Source organism: Pezoporus occidentalis, unplaced genomic scaffold (genome assembly GCF_034315485.1).
Source record: "Pezoporus occidentalis ecotype Australia unplaced genomic scaffold, CSIRO_AGI_Poc_V1 ctg225, whole genome shotgun sequence".
Classification (NCBI taxonomy): Eukaryota; Metazoa; Chordata; class Aves; order Psittaciformes; family Psittacidae; genus Pezoporus; species Pezoporus occidentalis.
In genome coordinates this window covers 833,540-859,196 of record NW_026914128.1, presented here as the reverse complement: position 1 = coordinate 859,196, position 25,657 = coordinate 833,540, and the positions used below count along the sequence as shown (strand labels likewise).

The 25,657-nt window shown below is 43.6% G+C and overlaps 1 protein-coding gene across 6 annotated transcripts in view; it reads right to left on the bottom strand.

The window, feature by feature from the left end:
• MTA3 (metastasis associated 1 family member 3) overlaps window positions 1-25,657 on the bottom strand; it is a 122,868-nt gene that overhangs the window by 10,437 nt on the left and 86,774 nt on the right. For 2 of the 6 annotated variants that reach the window (XM_062620928.1, XM_062620930.1), the window contains exons 16-18: window positions 23,004-23,150; window positions 15,831-15,862; window positions 8,738-8,892 (exon numbers count right to left, since the gene is read on the bottom strand). In XM_062620928.1, the coding sequence (XP_062476912.1) occupies window positions 8,738-8,892; window positions 15,831-15,862; window positions 23,004-23,150 (334 nt within the window). Of the gene's footprint in view, window positions 1-5,030; window positions 5,059-8,737; window positions 8,893-15,830; window positions 15,863-23,003; window positions 23,151-25,657 lie in introns of all 6 variants that reach the window. The other 4 variants (XM_062620931.1, XM_062620933.1, XM_062620929.1 and 1 more) reach the window with 3 other exon arrangements.

Genomic DNA, 25,657 nt, shown 5'->3' with positions numbered 1-25,657 from the left:
AACCTGCCACTCTGGTTGGAGAGCTCATCTCCCAGATTTTGGTGACATCCACATGGCAGCACGTGTTTTGTCCCGAGACAGGCAAGAAACTGGAAAGCTGGCCAAGACTGGAACACAGAGCTGCTTTCAACCGCTCCCCAAACAGCTTGAGCGTTAATTCACAATTCCAGCGTTATTCCAGACTTCATAAGGATGCTCACAATATACCTCCTCTGTTCCTGGCCTTGGGCTCCAAGCATTAAGCGCTGTTTCCCCAGCAACATTAAATTCTGTGTTGGAAATGGTCAGAAATGTTGTGTTCACTAAATACACTTATTTAAGTCCGAGATAACAGAAAACTTTCTATTACTTGCTCCGCAGGGGGAAGATTTCTGTTGCTGTTGCCAACTTGGACACACCAATCTCAATTATTTCAGTGGTTTACGTATTAGGAACACTGCTTCAACGCAGCGTTTGGTGCAGCTTTTGATTGGTATTTTCATTTCTTTCTTTACCTTGTTTGATAGAATTTTATCTTGAGTGTAGAATCACTCCGGGATAGAATTTCATCTGAGGATTCTGGCCAGGACATTGTGCTTACAGTTATTACAGTTTAGAGTGTTACCTGAGGCTCCAAAGAAATAAAAAGGCAATATTTTTCCTCCTTATCAATTATGCATATACTTTTCCTGGAACAATCTATGCACCAACAGAGCATCTCTGGAGGAGCTTCTTGGCATTCTGGCTACTTGCTATTAAGGAAGGGCTGAAAATCAGATTTAATCAGTCTTACCAGAAGGAGTTGGAGAGCAAACGTGCCCTCACAAAACTGTCCCCTGGGCTCCGCTCCACACCATCATCTCTTGCATAATCAGCACTTACACTAAACACAGAAGCTCTGATGCAGATCAGGGATCAGAAGTCTGCCCTCTCCACTCCTACGGCCATCGCTTCTCATGTCGGTACCTCATAGGCGTGCTTAATCCCTAGGAGCAGGCATACATCAACACTCTTCAAGTTTACAGACAGAAACGTGGAGCTACTCAGAGGTTAAATTACTTGTCTCACACCAAGAAACAGAGGATTTTAAAGTGCACATCTCTGCTTTTTCCACTAGAACAACACCTGTACTGTGTTTTGTCAGGTACGTGTTTTAGCCTGCATCCATAGCACAAGTAAGGAAAGCAGCCAGCCACCCTCCTTACATGTTTCACAAGAACAGATAGTTACCTCTGTGACTGGCATCAATGTGGTGTTTCACATTTAAAATGCCTATGTGTTACTCCTGCAAGCTTCACAACAGAAACCAGCTAACATTTGTTTTTCCACAGCCTTACTTACATTGATGCCAGAGGGTCATCTCTAAAAGATTTTAGTGAGCTAAAATACCCCAACCAAACAACAAACCCCAACCCCCCATCAAACAATCAGAGGAAAGGAATACAAATGAATTACTAAATACATTCACTGAAATACAGACTAGTTGAGAATTAAGTCCTCTCTCTGTAATGCCAAATGAAGAATCCGGTACAGGACAACTTATCAGTTAGTGGGCAGATCTGGGTGAACTTTAAGACTGAGGATCACTGACATTACATTTTTGACCATAGTCACCACAATACGGTTTTACCATCTTTGCTATTTAATTTCAGCAACAGTGTGCTCACCACAGGATTCCCCCAGTGTCTCCATCTACACGTACATTATTGCTGCGTATTTCTCTGCTTTCGGATGAAGTAATTCTTAACCCTGTGTCCAGCTTCTACTAGCTACTATTGCTCACATGGCACAGAGATTGTAGAAAGGGGAAAAGATCTCTCAAGACTGAGACTGTGCAGTGTTTGAGGATTACAGTCGCCAACAGCCAAGATTTAATGTGATAAACCTCTATGGTTTAGGCATAGCAATGGTGGAACTAGTGTCACCCTCGCCCTCCTATAGGTTACAATCTTGTAATTAATCTTGCCTTTATCTTTTCTATGATACTTAAATACGCAGGAAACTGTGTTGGTTTGACAAGTTAGCGTTCTTGTTGTTATTCTGTATGTTTCCCAAGGCTACAAAAGAGACACTGGCTTCCCATACCAAGATGTTACCTTACAGAAAAATTTCTTCTTGTTCAAAACCAAATTGGTTTTAATTCCCACAATAGAAGATGATCACGTATTACAAGATGACACATTCCCACTGGGGATGTGGATTTAGGAAAAAGCTGAGCAGCAGGCTCACAAAAAGCTAAGCCCTAAAACCTTTAGTTAAAACATGCTGTGAAGAGGATTGGGTTCAGCTCCATCAAATCCTCTACACAAACACAAAAGACAGCGTCTGACGGAAAACCTTTTGAAATGGACAATCAGACTTCAGGACATTAAAAACCTGTGAAGAACTGTAAGGGAACAGGTTAAAAGAGCTGCACGAGATCCCAGTTTAACATCTGACGTGTACGGTGCATCACTGTGTGATGTACTCTGGCTGACAGGCTGCACTCAGTGGGAGTCAGGCACGCAACTAAGAGCTTTGTGAATTGGGTCTGGAATGAGGCTTATGGAAAACTTGAGTACTTATACAGGAGCTTCTCTGCCAACACCTGCGTTTAAGGCAGTCCTTAATGCACTTATTATTATGCCCAAGCTTCTGCAGCTACTGCCTGAGGGTGAAATAGCTCTGGCCAAAGGCAGCAGAGCAGTTGGCAAGGGCTTGAGTAACACCTCTAAATGTGCCACTGCTCTTTAGCTGAGCCACGTGAATTAGCCACAGCCAGGCTCCTACCTAAGCTGCAACTGCGAAAGGCACTTTGGTATCTAAGCCACCATCAAGAGGCAGCACATCTGACTTTCTGCTCTCAACAGGGTAGGCTCAGAGAAGATCAGTTCCCAAGGTGCTGCGGTGTGCCTTTTCAGGCAGCAGTAACCAGGTCGTCTGCAACCATCTGCTCTTCGCCTCTGTCTCCCCATGGCCAACACCGAAGCTGTGCACCCATTAGTTCTCAGCTGCTAACCAGTGGAAACACCCTCTGGAACTCACGACAGTCAACAGCCTCTGGGCTCCTGAGGGGGAGATGTCATCACCAGTAAAGGTGAGAGAAGATCCCCTGCGAGGCTTCTGACCTGCCTCTTGTGCAACAGCCCTGAAAAGAACATGGTACTCTTCATCTCATTCCTCAGGCAACGAACAGGGGGCACATTCACAACTGCCTCCAGCTCTTCAGCAAAGTATTCAGGCACCGTGTTAGCTTTCATCTGAGGAATCAAGCATCCAAATGCTTGGGGATCTGAACTTGGAAGACCTGCCTGAGCTCTCATGGGAAGTCTGGGAGGGACCATGGAACTAAACCGTGCTTTCCCAAGTCCTACGTAAGCACTCCAACCACTGCAACATCTCTCCACGTAGCTTTAAATAGGGCGAGTACCTTACTACAATGTCATTGAAACTTCATCTTAAACTGTGAGATTAGTACGTAGCTCCAAGCCAGAATGGCTGTGTTTCATTTGTCCTGAAGACTGAGAAAGCAAAACTGATAATACCATATGCCCTTCAAACCTACCAGCTCTAACTAATGGCACAACTTTGTCCTTCCTTGCGTACATGTGTTCCATGGATACATCTACTATTCCTTCTGTAAGTTAAAAAAAAAAAAACAAAATAAATCACATTCTTCAAATGAGTTGATTTTAGCTTCATGGAATGATCCTGCTTTTAAAACCAAACCGCTGTATTATCACAGTAGCGTTACTTTGACTTAATGGGCATTGTAAAAGGAGTCAGAGGAAAAACTCACGTAGATAAACAGTGAAAGAAAATATCTGTAGGCCCATGAAAAGTGCTCAATGAGAAGCAAATGGCAAGGGATTATGACCTAGTTTCACCCCTGCTGGTTGCAATTCTGTACCACAGTACCTCGGCTATTGCTCAGAGCAGTACCATTTGTGAGGTGCGAACAGCGTGCAGCATTCATACAGGGCATGTAGAGTCCACACTAAATAAAGTCAAAATAACAGCTCACAGAAACTCATGAACACTGTAACCACTGTGAACAGCGGTGAGCTAAACAGGACAGCTCCTGAAGTACAGCAAGGACAGTTCCCAAAATACCCCCTATGCAGCACTCTCCCAGGGACTGCTCATGGCTGTCAGCTCACCTGTACTCAGCTGCAGCCAATCAATAAGGTATGTGAAACCCTATCAGCGAGGATTAGATGTAATTCTAAGGGATACATTCTGTAATTCCTGCTTTTCACAATGCAGGACAACTGTATAATACAGCAGAAGTAAAGCAACCAGAAAATGAGATGCTTAGAGACTGACTTTTTGGGGTTAGAGGGTCATATGTAGTGTATCTCAGGCTTGCAGCTGACGCTGCAGGGATGCAGCCAGGCATCTCCGTGCAGCTGGTTACAGGGTCAGGGGCTAAAGGCCATGCAGGTAAGACATGAAAATGCACTGTGCCCTGGATCCAAGTATGGTAACGTTCAAAACCAGGATCCCAAAGAAAACTGCCTCATCTTTATGAAAAGCAGAGGTCATCCCTGCACACATACATTAAAAATACTTCTTCTGGTGCACAAAGAAAAAAGAAAGCTGAAAAAGAAAGAATAAAAATTGCTGTGAACACCTCTGGGATATGAACTGCAGGTGTGAAGAGGAAGAAAAAGCAGAGAAATCAGCACTGAACCCTTACGCAGACCTGCACCTGAGCACTGCAGGCTTACTCTTCCTTTTTCTCCCAGCAACACGCTACAAGTGATAACTCAAACACTGTGCCTGACCTTGTCTAAGCACCGATTAAAACACATGTGGGAGGCAGAAGGGTCAAGGGCTGGTTGTTCACAACTCCTCACAGAAGTCTGCTTCACCCAAGTTTTCAATGTGCTTTTAAAGGTGCGGGTGAGGGTTTACCCTGACACGGCTGCGATACAGAGGGCCAGCGCTGTGTGCACCCTCTCAAACCATTTTATCAGCAAAAAGGAAGCAATGTCTGCTGGTAACAGCTAAAGATCACGTTCCAATTTCACCACTTGCAGTTAACTCATTCCCAATGGAGTTGCAGTTACCCTGAGAAGGTTTCTAACTGCTTCAGCACTGAAAGGAAACAAGCATCGAGTCATTCATCTGCAGTTCTACGTACAAATATGCTTTTTGGCCCATGAAGGGGAAGCATATGGAATCTGCTGCTATAACCCACCCAGCCAAACACGTCCACACATTTCTTGAACTGCAAATGCTGAAAGAAATTCTCATTTTCTAGTGCTTTGGCTGTCCCTACACAGGTCAGATCATCAGCATGCACGTGCATTCTGATACGGACGGAGAATGCGGATAGGAACTGCATGCACACTGCGTACTGAGAACTGGTAAGAACGGTTTTAATCAACAGATACACTTCCCTTGACATCCAACAGCCAGAGTCCTGATCTGATCCACGGATTATGTCTTAGATAACAAACCAGACATTAAGCTGATATATTACATTTTCATTAAACTTCTGGGGACCATAATATGAACTGTCCATTTTTCCCCATTATTCTCTACCTCGCAGAATGGTGCTTCGGTATAAGAATTTGATTTTACACAACACAGTAGTTTTCCACGTTAATTTCTAACAGGGCCTACAACAGAATCCACATCACAGCTTGTCAACAGAAGGGGAATAAAACCCAGAAAGCTCCTTTACAGCAAAGGTGATTCAGCACAGTTTCCTGAATCAAATTATTTTACAGTTATGAGACTTCTGGTTGATCCTCAAGCATGCACTTAATGCCAGGAAATAACATCTAGGTTTATTAAAAACAAGTACGGAGACTTCCTTGATGAGCAGTGATAAATGTAAGGCTCTTTATAGCATGACTTTTCCAGATCTGCACTGCAGAATAAAACCATGAGCAAGTTATTTCACAGCGGGCAATGAGAACTCCTTTTCCCTTCAAAAAGGGTAAGAATAAAGAAAACACAAGAATGTTCACTCCAGCAAAGCTCAACATAAACCTATGACGTGATGAAAGAGCAGAACTGAGGGCATCTATAGTTACCGGCAAAACTCACTGTGAGCACTGAGCAGGCTCCCAGGTAGTCAGGAAGGGGCTCTTGAGATGGACAGAGATACAGATTAATTGAGAAAGTCATACGGGTGATTCATTCAGGGCACTAACATGCAGGCAGGTGCAGACTCACGCTGTCCCTTCCCCAGCCTGGCCATGGGCTGGGCTCTGCAGAAGCCTCAGCATACAACAGGAATTATGCTGGCATTTCTCCCCAGATGTGCAGGCACCGATACCCAGCAGGGCAGGGAACCGCGCTCAAACAGCTGCAGCTTCAAACCCAAGCTGAAACGTATGAGGATGCACATCACAATGGAGATAAAACACACTCCTGTTCTACCCTGAAGGTAGGCTGAGCTTAGATGTGAACGCCAGCCTTTCTGTTTCAATGGTACATACATGCTCACACTACCCTATAAGAATACCTGCAGGCACTGTTGAGCTATGGCCTGAGTGAAGGACAGGGCCCTAAAAATCCCACGGGAACTCCAAGGGTTACCTCGGAGAGCTTACATGACACACGCTTTCCACAATGATTTTCACTGCTCTGAATATTTAGCTCCCTCCACGTCCATTGCTACAACGGTCTCAAATCTGTGAGCAATTAGGTAGCTCATAATAAACGTTGCGGAAATGCGACCGCTGTTTAAGTTTGGATGGGGGAAAGGTAATGCTGATTTCTTTAAAAGTATCTTCCCAAATAGAGCTATAGGCATAACTAGATATATTCACCTTATCTAGGGATGGATAATTTAGAATGCTCATATGCATCTTTGGCTTGGTTAGCATCGAAATAGGCACTTCATGTAGTTCAGCAGCAAGAATATTACATTTTTTTCCTCAGATAATATCAACCGATTCTTGCAGTGTAATTTTTAGCTAAATGTCTGAGAAAATGTACCCTCTGCGCTCCCTGCTTGATGTTTTTATGGAAATACGCATCTTAAACATTAATTCACTGCAAAACCAAAAACGTCTTAGGCTGGAGAAGGGAAAATTGTTGTGGACTGCTGGAAACAAAACCTTACACTGAAAACCAGCTACCCCTTCTGCAGGCTGTAATTATACCTCCAAATCTTTCCCCTTTTGCTGTAATTAACATGTGTCTGTCTTCCATGCATTTTTAGTGAGCACATACACATGATAAAACAGCCTGGATCCTGACGCAGCACGGAACAAGTGCCCTGAAGAACAAGTTGTTCCCTTGACTCAAATGGGGTGATCATTGTTCAGAACAGATTTAAACACCCAACACTGCAAGCTGGCAATTGATCTTTTGATTCCTCTTCCCCTCCCTCATCTCGAGGCAGGACGGGATAAACTGTGTGCTGCCTCCTCACAAACGTCTCCTCCCTCAGTATCTCTTCCCATCACACTTACATTGCACTCAACTCTGTCACGGCCATGCTCAGCTACACAAACTCCTATCACAGGTCAGGCTGGCTGCCAGGGACTAGTGCCTGTTCCCTCTTCCTCCTTCTTCCCCAGAAGGAGGGGCATCAGTGCCTTCCAGCAGCAGACGCAGGGAGCGCTTTCCACTTCGAGCTACGAAGGCTGCAGGCAAGTGAGAGCTGAGAGGAGAACGGGCTACACCGTCTCTTCTAATTAATCTTGGAGTAAGAGTGCAGGGAGTTAATCTCTCCCCATGAGATTTTAAATCATTAACATCAACTTCTAACGATGTGGAGGAGACCAGCAGCCAGACCAGCTGAGGACAGTGAATGCTATCGCTCCGGGCTTGATACCAGAAGCCTAAAAGCTCATCATCCTCCTACCTGAATGCTCTCTGAACTGTCACATCCAAAGCAAAATGGAGTGCCATATTGAACTGACCTCGAAATAGCCACCAAATTGTCACCTACTAGTCTTTTAACTCATCTAGCTGAGCCTACCACGAACAGGACTAAACAGGCAGCACATTTTCCTTGGTTAGCTCTACTTCTACGTCTGTTCTTTCTCTTCCTCCATTTTATTATTTACATTTTTGCTCAACTACCAGCTTTTTCAGGCTTCTGAAATCACAGAAGTGAGGAGCAGTCTGATGTCACTTGCCATAATCAACCTCTTACTTAAGCAGGCTTTTAAAGGGTTTTAAATAACAGGACCAGCAACCACAGCTTACAGAAGCAGATTAGAGCTTCTTGTCTTAGTCTGAATTAAAGTGGGGAATGGCCAGATCTTAGCAGGGGAAGAACAGAACAGAGGAGCCTACAGAAAACTAGTGACTCTTCCTTGATACCAAGCTCTAATCAGCAAAGCAAAAACTCATTAGATTTTACCAATTAATCTAGGTAAATGAGAGACTGAAAAAGATGAGCATCTTAGTTGCTTTTAAAGGAAATCATAGGGAAAGATGCTACCTGCTGTTCATTTCCCTGTTGTGTGCGAATACTTCAGAGCACAACCTACATTGTGGACGAATTTACATTTTGCTGAATGATCAGAGGTGCCTTATTCTTCATTGTATGTGAACTGCAATTTAATAACAATTAAAAAGTTCTGATCTTTGCCACAGAGAAGTAGCCCTGGCTAAGTCCCATTAGTGAAATACTGATCATATTAGTACGCAAGCGATGCAAAAGTTGGGTGTATCTTTTGCCATAACATTGCTCTTCACTGTAACAAAACCTCAAACAATAATGTCAAAAGGTGTTATTCAAATAGTGGATCAATAACATGTATGAAGTGAAGCCTCATTCCCTGCTTAGATTTTATTCTCTTACCTGGTCTCTTCTGTAGCTATAAAGAAACCACCATCTGAAGCATCAAGCCAATTTTGCCTCTGTCTCTTGATCACTGGAATGGTGCTTGTCTTAACGGCACTTGCACTGGCTTGCAAGGCCTTACCATTAGTCATATGAACATGGGGAGCAGCATGCTGAAATCATAGTAAAAGGGAAAGATATTTGCCTGAGAATAAGCATAATTCTGTTAACTAATTCTCCTGTAAAGGGCACCCTACACACAGCACCCTTCTCAAAAACGAGCTAGTCTTCCTCAACCAGTACCTAAGGGTCAGCTAACACCCTGTGCACATCGACGTGCTTTAGCCACAGGTCTCAGAGCCCTTTAAAGACTAAACTAACTACTGCTAATGCCATTTTGCACAGAGAGAAATCGAGGCCTGAATCAATGCCATGAACTAAACAGCTCCTCAACAGAAAACCATTGATTTTAGGAAACAATTCATACTTTCTGAGCAAGAAAAAAACAGCATCCCAAACAGTGAGAAATGAGACTTGTTTTGTTCATGAAGTATGGCGTTAATCTAACTTAAAAAAATCCATACTTCTCATTTCACAGGTCCTTACTCTGCCTGATTTTCTTTTCATATACAAGTCACTGAATAAGACAAAGGGTTTGGTCCTGCTGCTCACCTAAACAGCAGCAGGGTAACAAAGGTCTCTATCGATCACCTTACTGGTGCCATGGCTCTTAGGTTTACCCACCCATCATTATCCATTAGCACCTACTGCTATCTGTCTGCATTCGTTTTAAAACAGATAACATTAAACACCAAGCGATGCATTCATTTTCCACTAAACCTTTACCTGGAATAACTGCAGTAAGTACTCAGGCCTAATGAGGAAAGCTGCCTTCTGATACATGAAAAGGAGAGAGCAAAAGTAACGTTTTCTGTATCATATATAGACAACATTTTGGAAGAACAGCCCATGACAAATATATTAATCTGGAAATTCAAACCCTGTTTCCCACATAACCGATTAGCAGCAGGACTGATATCACTGTCTGGAACAGATACTATACAGACATTATACAGAGATGGAAGTTGGCTCACTTTCTCCCACAAGGGTTCAACATCACGTTTTCTTAGGGAGAGGTGCTATTTTCCTGCTGAAAACACTGGCATTCCACGTCAGTGACAGCATTTTGCCATATTCCTGAAATGCACACAGGGCTGCACATTGCTGGGGGTAGCCTCTAATGAGGGGACCAATTCCACGGTCAGCGAGTAAGGAAGGGGCTGGAGATCCACAAAGCCCAGCAGAACAGAACACAAACCTCACCTCTTAGATGATGCCGTAAAACCAGGACAGCCCAAACTAATAATCAAGGGCCTCATTTCTTTTGTATAATTCTTACACTCCTATTCAAGCCATCACACTCACATTACGCCACAACTTTCAACCCATCCCAATCCAGTTTTCTTCAGCCAGGAGGACAAATTTTATGCTGCCTTTGATGAAAAATTCCAGTGTTCATTACTTTAGTGCAAGTGACTGAACCATCTCCTCTGTGATTCCTTAGACAAAAACAAGACACAATTTAAGTCATATATAACTCTTTCTTTGAGCTAATCTATTTTCCTTTGTCTTAGAGACAAACAAGGTTTATAGGTGAAGTTAGTTGCTGTTGCACATAGGGCTGTAAATCTACCTTTGCGGTCCCTCTATAAATACTTTTCCCATTTCTTCATTCAGTGTCCAGACTGCAGTTTGGTTTTCACATATTGGTTTGTATTGGGCTTTGGCGGAGAGGAAAAACTAAAGACCGTGCTACTAGAAGAAACCCAGTTGTCAGAATAAATTTAGGATCAAATACAGAGCCTGGATGAAACTACACACTCATACAGGTTATTTCCCTGGGGATCTCTTGGTGTACAAAGTGGATAATGCTCAAGGAGTAAAACTTCATGCATGTTGAACACTGCCATACATCAGATTTCACACATTATTTTTATCTGGCAACTGCCAGTGCCATACGTTACAGGGGAACATTTAAGGGCTCGAATGGCAATCTTTTGCTGCTTCCCCAGTCAGAAATGGGTTTATGTTATCAAATACAACGGTGTACCTCTTGCCAGGCTGCTTCCTAATACACCACTGAATGCTTCCTTCACTCAGGATACCATGCACAGGCCAAAAACGTTCAGGAAATGAACAAGGTACAAAAAAACGTATTTTCTATGGCATAAATGCTGAAGAACAGTAAAGCCTGCTGGGAAAAGTATGTGCTTTTGCGGAAGACCTTTTCCCCTGACAGAGGCAGATGTCAATACTAGTTCTGACCTTCTATTTTGTCTGCTTTTACTAGACCATAACTCTTATTCCAGGCAAGAGACAGCATTAGAGCAAATGGTGCAAGGGTCACGGTATAGTCTACGTTGCGTTGCATCATACTGGTTAGGATTTCTTCTTTTCTTTCCCTTCTCCCCTGGTCCTTTCAAGCTGTTTGAAGAAATTAATGGCATTTTACTTCAGGGCAAGAGCAAAGAAGACCAGTGCTCTCCAGTCTGTGCTAGGGACCACATCAGCTTTCATTTCTAGGTAATTAAAACTATTGATGCTTCTTGAGTAGCAAATCGGTTCATTAGCTCCTCTAAAAAATGCATTTATCGTTGTGTACAAAAAGGGGCATTCAGTGCCACTGTCCTCAACGCCAAGGGCAAAATGAGCTTTCACACAAAGTACTTGCTCGATGTACTTTGGTCAGTGAGGAGGAGGATGATGATTTTAGATTTCCCCCTGTCTAGCACACAGTTATGCCAAGAAGGTCAGGAAAGCCTCAGGAACACTACACCTGTGCTACCACAGAAGGCCTGCTCTTAAAAAAGCCCTGCACGCAGAAGGCTCCAACGGATTCGTCCCAACACTGCAATGAGCAGCTCCGCTTTGACTGTTGCCTGTGGACATCACCAGTAAGCCGTGCTGTGGTTTTACAGCAAAACCACTGGTATTAAGAGCCTGCATCACCAGTGGCAAATCACAGAGCAGGACCTGCACCCAAGCAGCAGGAGCTCTACCCAGCGTTTACCAACTGCACGTTGGACAAATCCCAGGTGCCTCTTTTCTCCCAGATTTTTCCTCCTCTCAACCCAGGTATGTTCATTGAGATCTCTTGTGCCTCTAAACTGTCCCAGGCCCAGAAGACATCATAAGGAAAGCTGTCTCTAAGCTTCTCAAGTTGTACCGGCGTAGAAGTGGCTGAACATTCATTCATTCACTGAGAGCCACTGATGATCCTGAAAAGAAATCCAGCTTTGAAATGCAGACATAACACCAATAGGTGTTAAGAGTCCAGCAACTAATGGTGAAAGAAAAATCTCATCAGGCTAAGGGAGCTCTGGTTCAGGCAGTGTTACATCCTACAAAGAACACAAGTATGTAAGTCAGCACAGAGTTCTCCCTAGGAAGAGTTTCACCTGCTGAACAGGAGGTCTCCATGCTGCAGGCACATCCTCAGCAAGCTCTGAGGCTTCCAAAGCCTTCAGTGAGGAGGAGCTCATGGGAAAACCGTTTGCTACAGTGCCTTGCAGCTTCACCTGACCCCTGCTAAAACCCTTCTCTGGGGGCAGCCATTCTCAGGGACTTCTCTCAGGCTGGAACACAGCTCAGCTTCTGAGGGCTGCTTGTGAGTGCTGCTCATCGAAACTCACCTGGCAGGGGCATGGGTTTTCCATACGCATTCATTTCCCAGTGGGCAACCTAGATGCCTCCAATGTTCCATGTATGCAGCAGTCCCTCTCGTGAAGAAGCTACACAAGAATGCGTTTCTCTGTCAAACCTTCTGGAAGCAGCAGCACAGAGTTACTAATTCCATCAGTCGCTTCACTCTAAATCCAGGTCTTTAAATACTAAGCATAAGGCTTTGCAGGGTCAGGGAAACAGAAATGAGCTGTACAGCATCACCAGACACACGATGTGTGCTGCAGTGGCAGCTACCAGTCCCACAAAGTGTGGATACTATTCCCAAGACACCTACAAAGATACTCCACAAACACCCTGCATTAAAGTGGCAACTTACTGCATCTTCATTATGGAGGGTCAACCTCCTGTCCTCACTAGCTCCCTGGAAAATGTCAAGCACTAGGATGTGATGAAGCATGTTGGAAAGTCGAGGAGAGGAATCTTGTACAAGTTCAGGAACAGGACTCAGCTCGCAAGTCACAGCTGAGGTTCCTGCCTCTATCAGCTTGCACCGGCATAGAAGTGCTCAGCACTGAGAGCCACTAAGGATTCTGAAATGCAAATCCAGCTCTGAAATACAGACATAACACCAGTAGGTGTTCAGAGTGTTAACACTAATGGTGAATGCTTATGCTGCGCCTGAAAGAATGTTTAACTGGACTATCACAAATCCCTAAGTGGCCCCAAACTTATGATCTCTTTCATTTTTCCCTGCCCTTTCAAAAAGGAAAAACATCCCCACTGCCTTCAAGGAGCAAATCTAAAGCTTTTGCTGCATCTTTAAACAACAAAATCAAACCAAAAGCAGCTCATTACATGGAGAGCAAGAAAAATCACTAGAAGAAATGGGGCCTGCTCAGATGATTGAACCATATTGATTGGTTGTGAATGCATTTTGCACTGACCTGATTATACTGAATTATGTCAAATCAGGCACTGACTCTGTTTTGCCGCACCTAAAGCGTCCTTATTTGCAAAGGCATTAGTATTATACCTCTACTAAGCATGAAGGTTTGGGCCAGGTTTAGTAAATTCATAGAGATTTGAGGAATGCAGAAGCTGCAAGGCATGGTCTCCGCACGGCACGGAGCTGCAAGTGCTGCAGATGCCAGAATGGAGGCACACCTTCACTGTGGGTATAGGATTTCTTTTAAGAGACCTGAAGGCTGTTTAAAAGCAAAATACTTCCAAGCAACAGATCATACAGAAGAAATGAAGTGGCCAGCACAAGCATCGCTTTGGAACCTCCTGATTTGCTATCATTTATGTTTGACAAAACGCCCAGAAGAGATGTAACGCTGAAGATCCAAGTCAAGGACTTGTCTATGCAAGGGGAAAAGAACAATCCAACACACATAAACCAGACAACTGACTTTCCAAAGCATCTGGGCTAAAATACAACGATGTCTACGGCCTCTGTATTTTACGGAAGTGACATAAAAGCTACCTAACCTCTGAATAAACCTTCCCTGTAAAAGCAGCATCTGAAAGTAAATACTTACTTGTATACTTCAGCAAATTAGTAATGAAAGACTAACCAGGGGAGCTGAGCACAGCATCACAGGAGATCATTTTTTATAGTTAGAACCCTCCCTCTCCTGCCCCCAAGCAGAGCCTTAAACATATTTCTAGATTTTAGGTTTCTGAACAAGAAACCGACGCAAAACCCAGGGAGGTGTCACTGGATTTAAATACAGGAGAATTCTGGTAATGGCCTCAGAAAAACTGCACTTCTTTCTCCTTGGGGAAGTACAGTCTGCTCCTCATTGGCTTTAGTTTTAACAGAAACCGGACTCTCCAGAGACAAGGTCAGATTTAATGCCTTACTTAGGTTACTCCCACACCTATAAACGCTCTTTAAAGGAGTTCAAATACTTCGCCTTGGTGAGACAAATGCCTTTTTTTCTGACACCAAAGTATCCCGGACAGTGTAGAGATTTGCTGCTACACCTCTCATGTTCTGACTGACTGAAGATTCTGCTTTGACTTTTTATCTGTTGTACTAACCATCATCAGTCAGAAGAAGGGGGCTTTGTTTCAGAGTTATTCCTTACTGCAGTAGTCACTCGCAAATGGATCTCAGCAGCACTGCTTCATTTTGCCTGTACTGAGTAGATAGTCTCATACTGTTTCTAATGTAAGGAATAGTGTATTTTCTGGCTTTACTAACACACTCCACCTCCTCATTGGAGAGTAAGGGATTTTCCATTACACATTCAGTTATGCTTTAATTGCACAGAAGAGTGGGCACAGTGTTATAACCTTTTCATACTAAGCAGAATACTTACTTTTTGCTTGCACTTAAATAAAGTGCAATGGACAATTACTGCACACTGACTGCAGAAAATTAGTCTGAGTGGTCTGAGCTGTCAGCAGAGAGATCTGGAGAGGTTCACAGCACAGGAACCTCAAGAATTCATGTTATTTAAACACCTTTCTCTTAACCCTTTAAAGTTTGGCACGTTTTGATGTGAAGAGAACTTTCGCCACCTGTAGTCATTACCTTTTTATTGTCTGTTTGCACTGGATCATTAATGACTATTGATGTTAAACCCAATGAACTGTATCTACCCTTTGTTCTCCGTTGAGTCAAGTATCTGTGAGGGAATGTGCGTGTCCAGCAAATGCTGCACATACAGAAGAGGTCACAAACTTGAAGGAACCCCCTGAAAACTGTAGGAATGAGAACCAACAAGCTCACACCATAGTTTGTTGGGTTTCAGTCTGAAAGTTCAAAACCTGCCTCAGAAAAAGGTCTTCTTCCCAAAGCAGAGAGCCCTCTTTCCAAGTATCTACATGAACCATTCCGAGTCAGAGAAAGGTCTGCTTTATGTGAATTGTTGTTCAGTCTTTATCTAGCTTTTATGAGGAGTCTGAGACAGAGATTGGTAAAACCCTATAAAAACCCAAGAGAGACACTAAGTTCATGACATTTTTACACACAGAATTTTTCCATCTCTTTCCCGAAGATGGATCTGTCTGGTTAAACGCTTCCCTCCTTCCAGAACCTGAACTATCAAACTCCAGGTACAGTCAAAGCCTGGCCTCCCAGGAAATCACTCAGCTGTTGTTCTCATCACTGAATGTGCTCTGGCATGCAATACACACAGAATGCAAGAGGTTTTATCAACATTAATTTGACATCATCAAACAGCACTCACAAACCTGGGTTTTTCACCTACTCAAACTGACAGCACTGCTACTTGAGCTATTCAACCTCCCATTTTTCTCCAGTGAGGTGGCAGACTCATCTTGTCTATAGTGATACTGGACTTTGTAAAAAATCATGCCACTGGCTTAGGATACTACCATATCCATTCTGTTTCCAAAGGAAAACCCCCATCTATAGAGAGATTATAGGAGAACCTATAATCTCCTTTATACTTACCATTATTGTTCTTGTTGTATGGCTGGATGATTCTGGAAAACAAAAGAACCACAGTGGATTAGAGTGTTGTCTTTATCCATAAACCCCCTATTTTCTGATGCTCTACCTGAAGGCTACGATGCTGCACGTCAGCTACGACAATGAATGGATCAGAAATGCAGAAAGTGAAACGATTTCTCATTAAACAAGTGTGAGAATCATCACTGGTCCTGAAAGCACACAGCACACCCTGGTATGCTGTGAACTGCACTCATCTGTTTTGGGCAATTATCCTCTTCTGCAGGACAATACAAAAAATGGCAATAATTCGTAATTCATGTTTGAAGAAGTGGATTTTTTCAGTCTGCTTTTAACAAATGGCATCATTTAACATGGGGGATTAGCTCTGCGTGGACAAGGAATACAAACAGCACCAGCATACTTCCAGTCTGACTCCCGTTTGAAAAAGCTCTGTAAAACATGGCAATCCTTTCTCTGAGGATTTGGAGATGGACTCTTAGTTTTAAACTGACAAAATCTATGGAGAAATGTAACAACTGCAAATCTGAATTATTCCCTCCTATATGATAAATCAGGAGTCAACTGAACACACCATTATATTGATATAAAATCGCTGAGGAATCACCACTAGGCCAATAGCGAACATTGATTTTACCCTGCTGTTTAAATTAAACTACATTTGCTCCCCCCTACCCCCCAAAGACCAGAAATCTCAACCTCTTTGGCTTTAAAATGCAATAGTTGCCATATTAAAGCCGTGCTCTTTCTGGAAGCAGTACAACTTCAGGAACTAAACATCCTCCCAGCCAGTTAAGAAAATGCAAGGAAATTCACTGCTGATCTACAAGATGCAAGACAGTGCCATGAGGAATCTCACAGATTTCCTCAAAATTCTGGGTAAGACATGAGCTACAGTGCACAGACTTCTTAAGGAAGAGACATTTAGCAACGCTACATGCAGTTCTGGTTAAAATGTCCTCAGTTCAGCACGAATTGGATGTGCAGAGTCTCAATTCTGCAAGTGAGATAAAGGGATAGTAACTACAATGGGTTATTCTTGCCCTGGTCCCAAATGATGGCTCTTATGGGGGTCCGAACTGGCATCACTTATGCAAAGGATTCTCCAGCAGTTTTGCTATTGTTGGAAATAGTATTAAAAAGATTCCAAGGACATGACAAAGAGGAGCTGCACATCCTTTCCTGAAACAACTGTAATTACACTCTCAAACTGTTGTTTCTCTTTCATTCTGAAGAGTCACCTTAACCAGTCTGCAGGTACAGTTTAATCACTGACAGAAACAAAGACAAGGCATTTTAAACATCTCAAACTACTTCAAAACTTCAATCCAATATTCCGCAATCCCTGTATCTAATTTCCACTTGTACAAGTCTTCATCCTTTATAAATCCAATTAAAAATGAAAACAAAACAAAATAAATACAAATATCAGTAACTTCCCATTAATAAAGGCTCTATGATGTAAAAACCTATGTAAAGCCACCAATTATTTTAGTTGTCAGCTTCCCTCCCAGCCCCCTTATCCTCTTTCTGCACAGAAATCATCATAGATCAAGCTACGTTTAGGCCACCAGGCATGGTTTAAACTGGTAGTATAACAATTAAATACTGCATACCTGAATATACTTGGCACTGTTATAAAGCAAGAGAAGAACTCTCTAATCTGCTTGATTTTTATCTTCACAGTGAAGTTGGTTTTGCTGTTACAAGTCTGTTCAGTTTTTGACATTCCAGTGAAGAACATTTCAGTACCTTAATGGTCCCGAGAAAACCCAGAGACTGCATCCATGCAGGTACAACCACCCGAGTAACTCTTGAGACAAGGACTCATTCTGTTTATAAGCTGAGCTACTCAGAATAAAACCCCAGCTAACCTATCCCCAAAAGCACAAGCACATTTCCTATGAGGAATCCTCAACTTCAGCAGAATGATCAGGTTAAGCAAAAAGGATGGGGCTGCTTCTCTCTCGAAATACGGAGAAGACACATTACACAGCATTTCCAGTCACCCCCAGAAAGATCAATGTGAACAACCAGAAATCCACACTTCTTATATTCAGATACTACAGCAATAAAATCCTGGCTCTTACTCAGAGGTGCTGTGCTTTTGGCACAGCTTTCTACGCCAAATCTATAAAAACTGTGCTTAGCCATGATCGTCACCCTCACAGCTGAGCGAGAGCATCTCCCTAAAGGGACTGGAGGAACAGCTGAACGTCTCCCGAGGCTGTTAAACAGCACATTTTGAAGAATACTTTACAGACACTCTTCATGCAATGCCCACAGTTGTTAACTCCAGGGTAGTACCATATTGATAAGCTGTTCGTAAAACCCTGCGAAGAAATAAAGATCTGCTATATATACAATAGCTTCATGCGATACAAACGTCCTCCGATTTCTTTTCCTTAGCTGTCATTGCTACTGTAGATACTGAAATATCATCTAAGTTGCCAAGCATCTTTTAGGAAGACCTGAGTATGTCCATAAACAAAAGCCTAGGGGAAGACCTGTTTAATAAGTAGACTTAGTCAAAAGATTCTAGGATCTAGCACAGCCTACTAACGAAGGTGCTGCTGTGACACAATATGAAATCTTACAGACTCTCACACCCAAATATTCAGACTTTAGAACAGAGACACTGATTTCTTCCAGAAAATAATTACCTCCCGATTTGGCAGGGCTCTGACCAGCGCTTATGCATGAACACAGCCCAGCCAAGCCTCTGGAAAACTCTGCTTTCAGTTAAGGTGACTAAGGAAGAAAGCTCTTGCTTCCAATCAAAATGGCAGACATTGTGCATTCAAGAAGCCGCGCTTTACAAAAGGTCTGCCCACCAATGCAACCTCCAACGCAGCTCAAGGGCAGCAGAGATTACCTAGAACCTGTCTTGGTGTTCAACACAAAAGGAAGCAAAACTTTGGGTTTTCAGCTCTATCTGACAAGTTTTGTAATACCTCAGGGAACGTAAAAAGCCATGCCTGAACTTCACTGACACTGGCTCCAGCTGGGCGCTTCGTTTATAAATGAGTTCTTAAAGCAACTGACTATGTGCAAGGCAACATCTGTTATTTGCACTTCTCCAGCATCCAGAACACAGGATGTTTCTCCCCTTAGGGCCAATGAAGTGCTAGTGAAGGGGATTGCTCCACTTCAAACAGGAGTGGTCAGACAACATCGCTAACAAGGCATTTTGGTGATGTGATGTGGGTAAATTACCATAAATGCAACTTCAGTACTGACAGGATGCACAGAAGTTTATGACTGTGGAGAAATCGATGCACCTACAGCAGAAACTGCCTAAGCTGCTCATACGCTCCTTCTGCAACTTATCCTCCTCTTGAAGGCATCAGGACATCTCAGCCTGAAATACAGCATTAAAGGTCTGAGCAGAGGAAGAGAGAAGGAGGATCAGGGCTGCTGATTAAAGTCCCTTCAGCAGTGAACAACTGGGTCTTGTATTTCTGCCCACAAGTTACGAAAATGGTATCAACAGGCACAGAGTGATTTCTGTCCCTCATCAGTGACACATATCCTGTGGATATTCTGGTTCTGGTACATGTGAAAGTAACGCAATGTCTGCCAGCTGACAAGAGATTCTACTCATGTAAAATACCTCTACCTGATGTTTCCAAATAGCATAAGGAAAATTATCATTACTCACCCTGCCAAAACAATAGCCTGATGCAAAACTCAGCTACTCGGATGTACCACTGCTCACAGTTAAGTGGCTTTGTGGGTGAAAGTAATTGCTCGGAATAATTTTAGACACTGCAATTTAAAGATCAGATCCAAAATACCTACAAAGCACTTTACAGTCACACCCAAATCTTCCCATCAGCTCCAATGGGATCCACGAAACACTTTGCAACGTCGTGATTTTCTGTAGGTGGAATCTTCCCATTCAGAGGAGACTGTCTCCACTGATGAGAACCACTTCAATATTTCATGTTGACTTTATTTTCAGCAGCAATGGAAAGACTGAGCAGAGGCCCAAGCAATCCTGTCTTCTGTGTATACTACACAACCACAGCTCAGAGTAGTTAAAAGCATTAGTGCGCATTTAGTTACACAAAACCTCCCTGAAGTACTGTGAAGGAAAAAGGCTTTCTGGCATTTTTCACTGCATTCTATGGCGTGACAGATTTGCTGTTTGAAAATACAGTGGAAAAACGCTTTTCTAAAACCAGCCAGAAAAAGTCTTCCTCCTACAATAAAAGACACAAACAACTACAAGATCTTCCATCTATCCAGTTACAATAGGCAATGCTTAAGCAGTGCAACTGTACTTCTTTCTATGCCTTACACAAGGGTTCATGCATACAACTACATCTCTCTCAGCCGCAAGTGACTGACACTCAGACGAGTTAATAGCAATGGCAAGGTACCAGGGCACAAACCCCAGCATTTCTGGAGAGATAAAAGGAGGACTTGGGAGAAGCAGCAGCAGTCTAAAACGACAGCCTCCCTCAACACTATCAGCTGCAGCAGACTCTTGCTGGACACGCATCCATAGTAAAATGAAAGGGAAGCTTATGCTGCATTAGCCAAAAATCAAGACCCAAGCCAACATAAGACTTCTTTAAGAAATGCTAACAGTGGTTTTGTTTATTACTCTTATAAGCATTAAATCGAATATTAACTTGTAATCTTCCCCCGCTCCCCTATACAGGCATAAAGAAGTGCCATTTCCACATCGCGCTGCGTTACTTAAGAGCCAATAATTGCTATTTTGTTAACAACAAATTTCTGCCTTTTAATTAACAATATATTGTTATATATTCTCAATTTATTGCTTTAATAGTCTCAACTCACGTAGGCAGGAAGACTGATTTTAAATATGCCAATCTAAATACCTATTTGCACAAGCCTAAGTGACATTTACTTGAATGCTGTCAATTACTGTGTATCTTAAACATATTTATACTGCTTCTTTACAACAAATTTCTAATACTGTTGGGAAAAAAAACAAACCTGAACATGCAGGCATTTCTATGGCAATAACATTATTAAAACAGCAAGAGGTAAGACTTAATATAAGCCCACTGCGCTCCCTTTTGTTTGCTCATTTCACTGAAGCATGCATTGAAAGACAGAAGGTATCATCATCTATCTCCATAGCAGGCTTTCTGGGTCCTGTTAATTGATACTATGCAATACACCCTGAAACAATCAATAGCATCTGGAACCAAAAAAAGCTTTCCAGTCTAACACAGACACCTCTGGAGGCTGGCAAAACCTCTCCTTGCACAACCAGGGCACCGTGGTCAGTGCGATTACACAGAAACCACCACTCCCCAAGTTGAGCTGCTCACTGAGTTTTTGCTGTGTGCTGAGGAGAAGCTGATAAATCACAGCAAAAAAAAAAACAAAACCCAAAACACACACACAAAAAAAGCCACAACAAAAAGAGAGAAAAGAGTTTATATTTACCAATAACCAGAGGAGGAGTTAATGGTAAATATTAAAGCTAACTGGTTTTAAGTCAAAAGGAACAGAAGGCCTGTGCTGTTGAGTATCATTACTACTGGTTTGTTGCTTTTTCTATGCCTTTTATTTACACTTTGAAGGCTTTTAATTAAAGGCAGCAGCCAGGATAAGAACCAAAGCAGCCACTTTTAAATATTAAAATAGATATTTTATGCTAATGAAACACAGATTTCGGTTATTTAGGACAGATGCCTTCCAGGAAGTTATGTTTTCACAGAAAAAGATATAACCTTTACCTCAAGCGTATTGCTACAGCCTTCTCTGCAGAAGAAATGGAACATCCCCTTTATTTCCAAAGTGAAACACGAACGCATTCATCACTCAAAGCCCACACGGAGAGTTCAGTCTAATGGCCAGCACCGGTGGAGCGGGGAAGCAGCCTTTGTTCACATTCCCATGCAACAACTACCAGACCACCCATGCAGGACTTCACACCCCGAGACTGCAGGAGAAATTCAGCATTTATGGCTATGCCTATTAATGTCACCACTTTCTTCAAGTACAAGTCACATGGATGTCATCCTTGCCCACCAAACAGCTTGTGTGGCCATCCACGCATGTGATCTCCCTACCACGTCACTGAGCAGAGGTCCTGTCTTCTTAATACCCACCTTCTGTCAAAGTACCTGGTGATTTCTATCTAGCTGTTATTAAATGTACAGGAGGCAATTTCGCTTCACAAAGAGTGCTGGCAAGGACAGAATCATTATGGGAAGAGGATGGATAACAGATCACGTTTTCCTTCCTGCATTTGGAACACAATTTCTATCACCTAAAAGGCAAGTCCCCCTCATTCCTACCTCATTTCCACATTCTGTGAAGCATGAAACCTCTTTTGTGCTGACTGGGCCCTGAGCAGTCTATTTCGGAGCCTAACTTCTTTGAAATGTCTAATCTCAACAACCTCATTCAGTTACAGAACAAATAAGGTAATGGCTTTCACAAGTTACATCTTACACAAAGACAGTTCAGGAATGCATGCATTTCCTGTCAGTGCGAACAAATTATGCCCTGCTGGATTCTCCTCTTATTGGCACACGAGGTAAAACTGTTCACAGTTAAAAATCTTCAGTTTGGGCAACGATTAAAACTAATGGAAGAATCAGTAATACACGGTCACTGTTCAGAACAAAACCCAAAAGCTATTTGAGAAAAGTCAGCCTTCCTCACAAGCTTCCACGTTTTTGCACAGCTTCATACCTGCTCTCCCTCTGCACCACAGGGTAATGAAATGGCTGGATACAAGAGACATCACCTCTGGTGCTGCAGAGAGTACAGGAAAAGCCTCTCCTCTACCTCTGCGGCACCCTTTTGCTTCCTCCTCCGCAAGCGGCAGAAATGCAGAGACAGTTGATGTCTAAGGAGCTCCTACCTCCCACCAATCCTTATTGCCAGGACTGCTTTTAGGTGACTCTGTGACAGTGGTCTTTGGATGCTAGCAGCTATCTTCCCCTCTATTGCCAGTCTCCCTGTTGAGAATCCAGACTTAAGTTTAGGACTCACACGCTAGCAAAGAGATCGGCTGTAAACTAGGAGCTCCAGTACATCTCGAGTAATTCCACACAGAGCAATTCCAAAAGCCTTGCGTTTCTGTTGGTCTGTACCACCCTACTTAATGGCATCTCAGGCCACAGTTCAGAGCCTTAACTTTGATATTGCCCCACATACCATCAAGGCCATTATGATGGCTGTAGTTTCTTTTCCCCAAAATACTTAGTGACGAGTGATTGGAGGGTGCAAGCAGTCGTTTCGCACTTGGAGTCTGAAGGCTTGGTGTTGACCTGATTACATTTGGTTTCACTGCAGGATGAATCTCTATTTGAGACAAAAGACAGAGAGAGAAATCAGACATACTTGATTTGAAAAACCAGATAAAACCAGTCTACCCAACATACTAAACTTACATTTAGATTTCCAGTGAAAGCAAACAAACACGCTCCTCTGCACGAGTGTGTTTACAGCACCTTAAATAACACTTCTTCATACCCACCGTTCCTCCAAGCAAGAAAGATCTGTTTCACTTGAGATCGCCCAAGTTAACACTGTGGTGCAGATGTGTAAGGATTCCAGGGGCTGAGGGGATAATACAGATCAATCTCAAACAGGTTTCTGTTTACATTTTCCTACCTTTGAGCTTTGTATGGGAGCTACACACCTACAGACTGCTTTAGCAAGCAAATCAAAGCGTTTTACTAGAGCAGAGGCAGTAAAGTGCACCTGGCCAGCACACGCCAGGGTGGCAGCTGCTTTGTTTGCCAGAAGCTGATAGAGCTGTATGGAAATTTGTGTCATATGCCAGATAAAAGGGCAAGGTAGAGTCTGCTTGTGCTGCACCAGGGATCTGCTGAACCCACCGACTTATTCCTATCACGCATTTGGGTTCAAAATGCCACCACTGCGGGTGACTTTGGACAGACCCAAGCTTTGGAGGGAAGTCAGAGAGCCCACAGGCAGGTCCCATCCCTCTGAGGCACTTGCAGTGCCATTCCCTGGCAGAGCAGGAGACCCCTGAGCTGAGAACATGAGGGCAGAGGGGCTGTGGGGTGGATCAGGAGGTTGAGCTGCCCAAGGGGAGTAAGATCGGAAGGCAGAACTGAAGCACTTTCTCACATGCAGCACAGGTCTGCAACCCCTGAAGAGTGCTGCCTTCTGCTTTTCTGTTTATTAAACAGAATACAGGAGCTGGGAATATGCGGTATCTGAAGCGATGCCAGGGATCCAAGAAGGAAGCCCTCCAGCCTCTGCCATTCACAGCTATCATGCAAGAGAAAGAGAAACCATTGCACGAAGTCAGAGTCCACCACAAGAGCACATTTTTTCTCTTTCAGAAATGCCAAGGAGGTCTGACAGCCAGGGTTTCCACGGCAAGCCTTCACAGGCAGCCTGCAGGTACCAGCCCACCCACCCCGGGCAGCAACCATTTGGGGCTGCCATGGGAAGTGCTAACCTTTAAAGGGAAGATGCAGCCAAACAGCTGGATCAGTAGCAAACCGGTGGAAAGGATTATCTGCTGGGGGCTACAAGGATGCTGGGGAGGGACTCTTCATCAGGGACTGCAGCGACAGGACAAGGGGTGATGGGTTCAGACTGAAACAGGGCAAGTTCAGGTTAGATCTGAGGCAGAAGCTCTTCCCTGTGAGGGTGCTGAGGCGCTGGCACAGGCTGGACACAGGAGTGGTGAATGCTCCGTCCCTGGTACTGTTCACCCTTGGCTGACATGGTCTAGTGTGAGGTGTCCCTGCCCTGGTGGTTGGAACTGGATGATCTTAAGGCTGTTTCCAACCCAAACCAGTCCGTGATTCCATGACTCACACCTACTCAGGATGACCACAATGGCTTGGCTGCCCTGGGACCAGCATGCCAGGAAGGTATAACATCAACAACCTCAAGAGGCTTTGCTTAATGTTTAACCACTGATCTGGTCAGAGCCCACAATCACACTCATAAAGCACAAACACCCTCATCCGAGATGCTTCAAGAGGGTCAGGTAAGAGCGAACAGAGCAGGGTAATACATGGGCAGGTATTAAAAGAGCACAGAGCTAGGGTACAGGTAATTGCTTCAGATTTGGGTGTCAGTGTGAGGGCGAGTCTGAGGTCACCCATCCTCTCACCACTTACTTTGATGAGAGCTGCTTACTGCCATTCACTGCATTACTCATCTGCTTTCCACGTAATAGGGTTTAGGAACACCAAGCACTCACCCATTTTCCATGCTATAGAGAACAAGTTTCTACTTCGTTCTCTTACTAAAATGGGAACAGAGGCAGCGCTTAATGTTGTGAATACCGATGGCTAAAGCAAAACCTTACACTGAAAAAGAAAGGTTTTGCACTGTTAGCTAAAGATGATTGGAATTTGGATTCTAAACCGCTCATCTGGCAATCTTTTCCCATTTTGTGAAGGAAATGATTAACTTTCAGGGCTAACGCCACTAAAACACAATCTTATTTGCCAAAGAGCTCCAGCAGCAATCACAGTCATCCCAGCAGCTACATGAACACACGAGACCTCATAAACCCTTCTGCCCACAGCCAACAGGAGATGTGATTTTATGGTGTCAGGGTGAGCAAGCACAGTTGAAAAAGCATTTCCTTACTTGGACTTCTCTTCAGCAGGAGGTCATCAGTCCTCCATCAGCTCACCCCAAGGCCTGTCCTTTCTCCTCTGCTCCCGAGGAAGGCAGCCACCCCAAGCTCTCTGTTAAAGGTTCCAGAAATGGACTGAAACAGCCAATGGACTGACTGAGTCCTTCCTGCGGGGTCTTTACACCTTGTGCTCACTTGCCCTCCACATACAGACTGCACGCTTTAGATTAGCGCT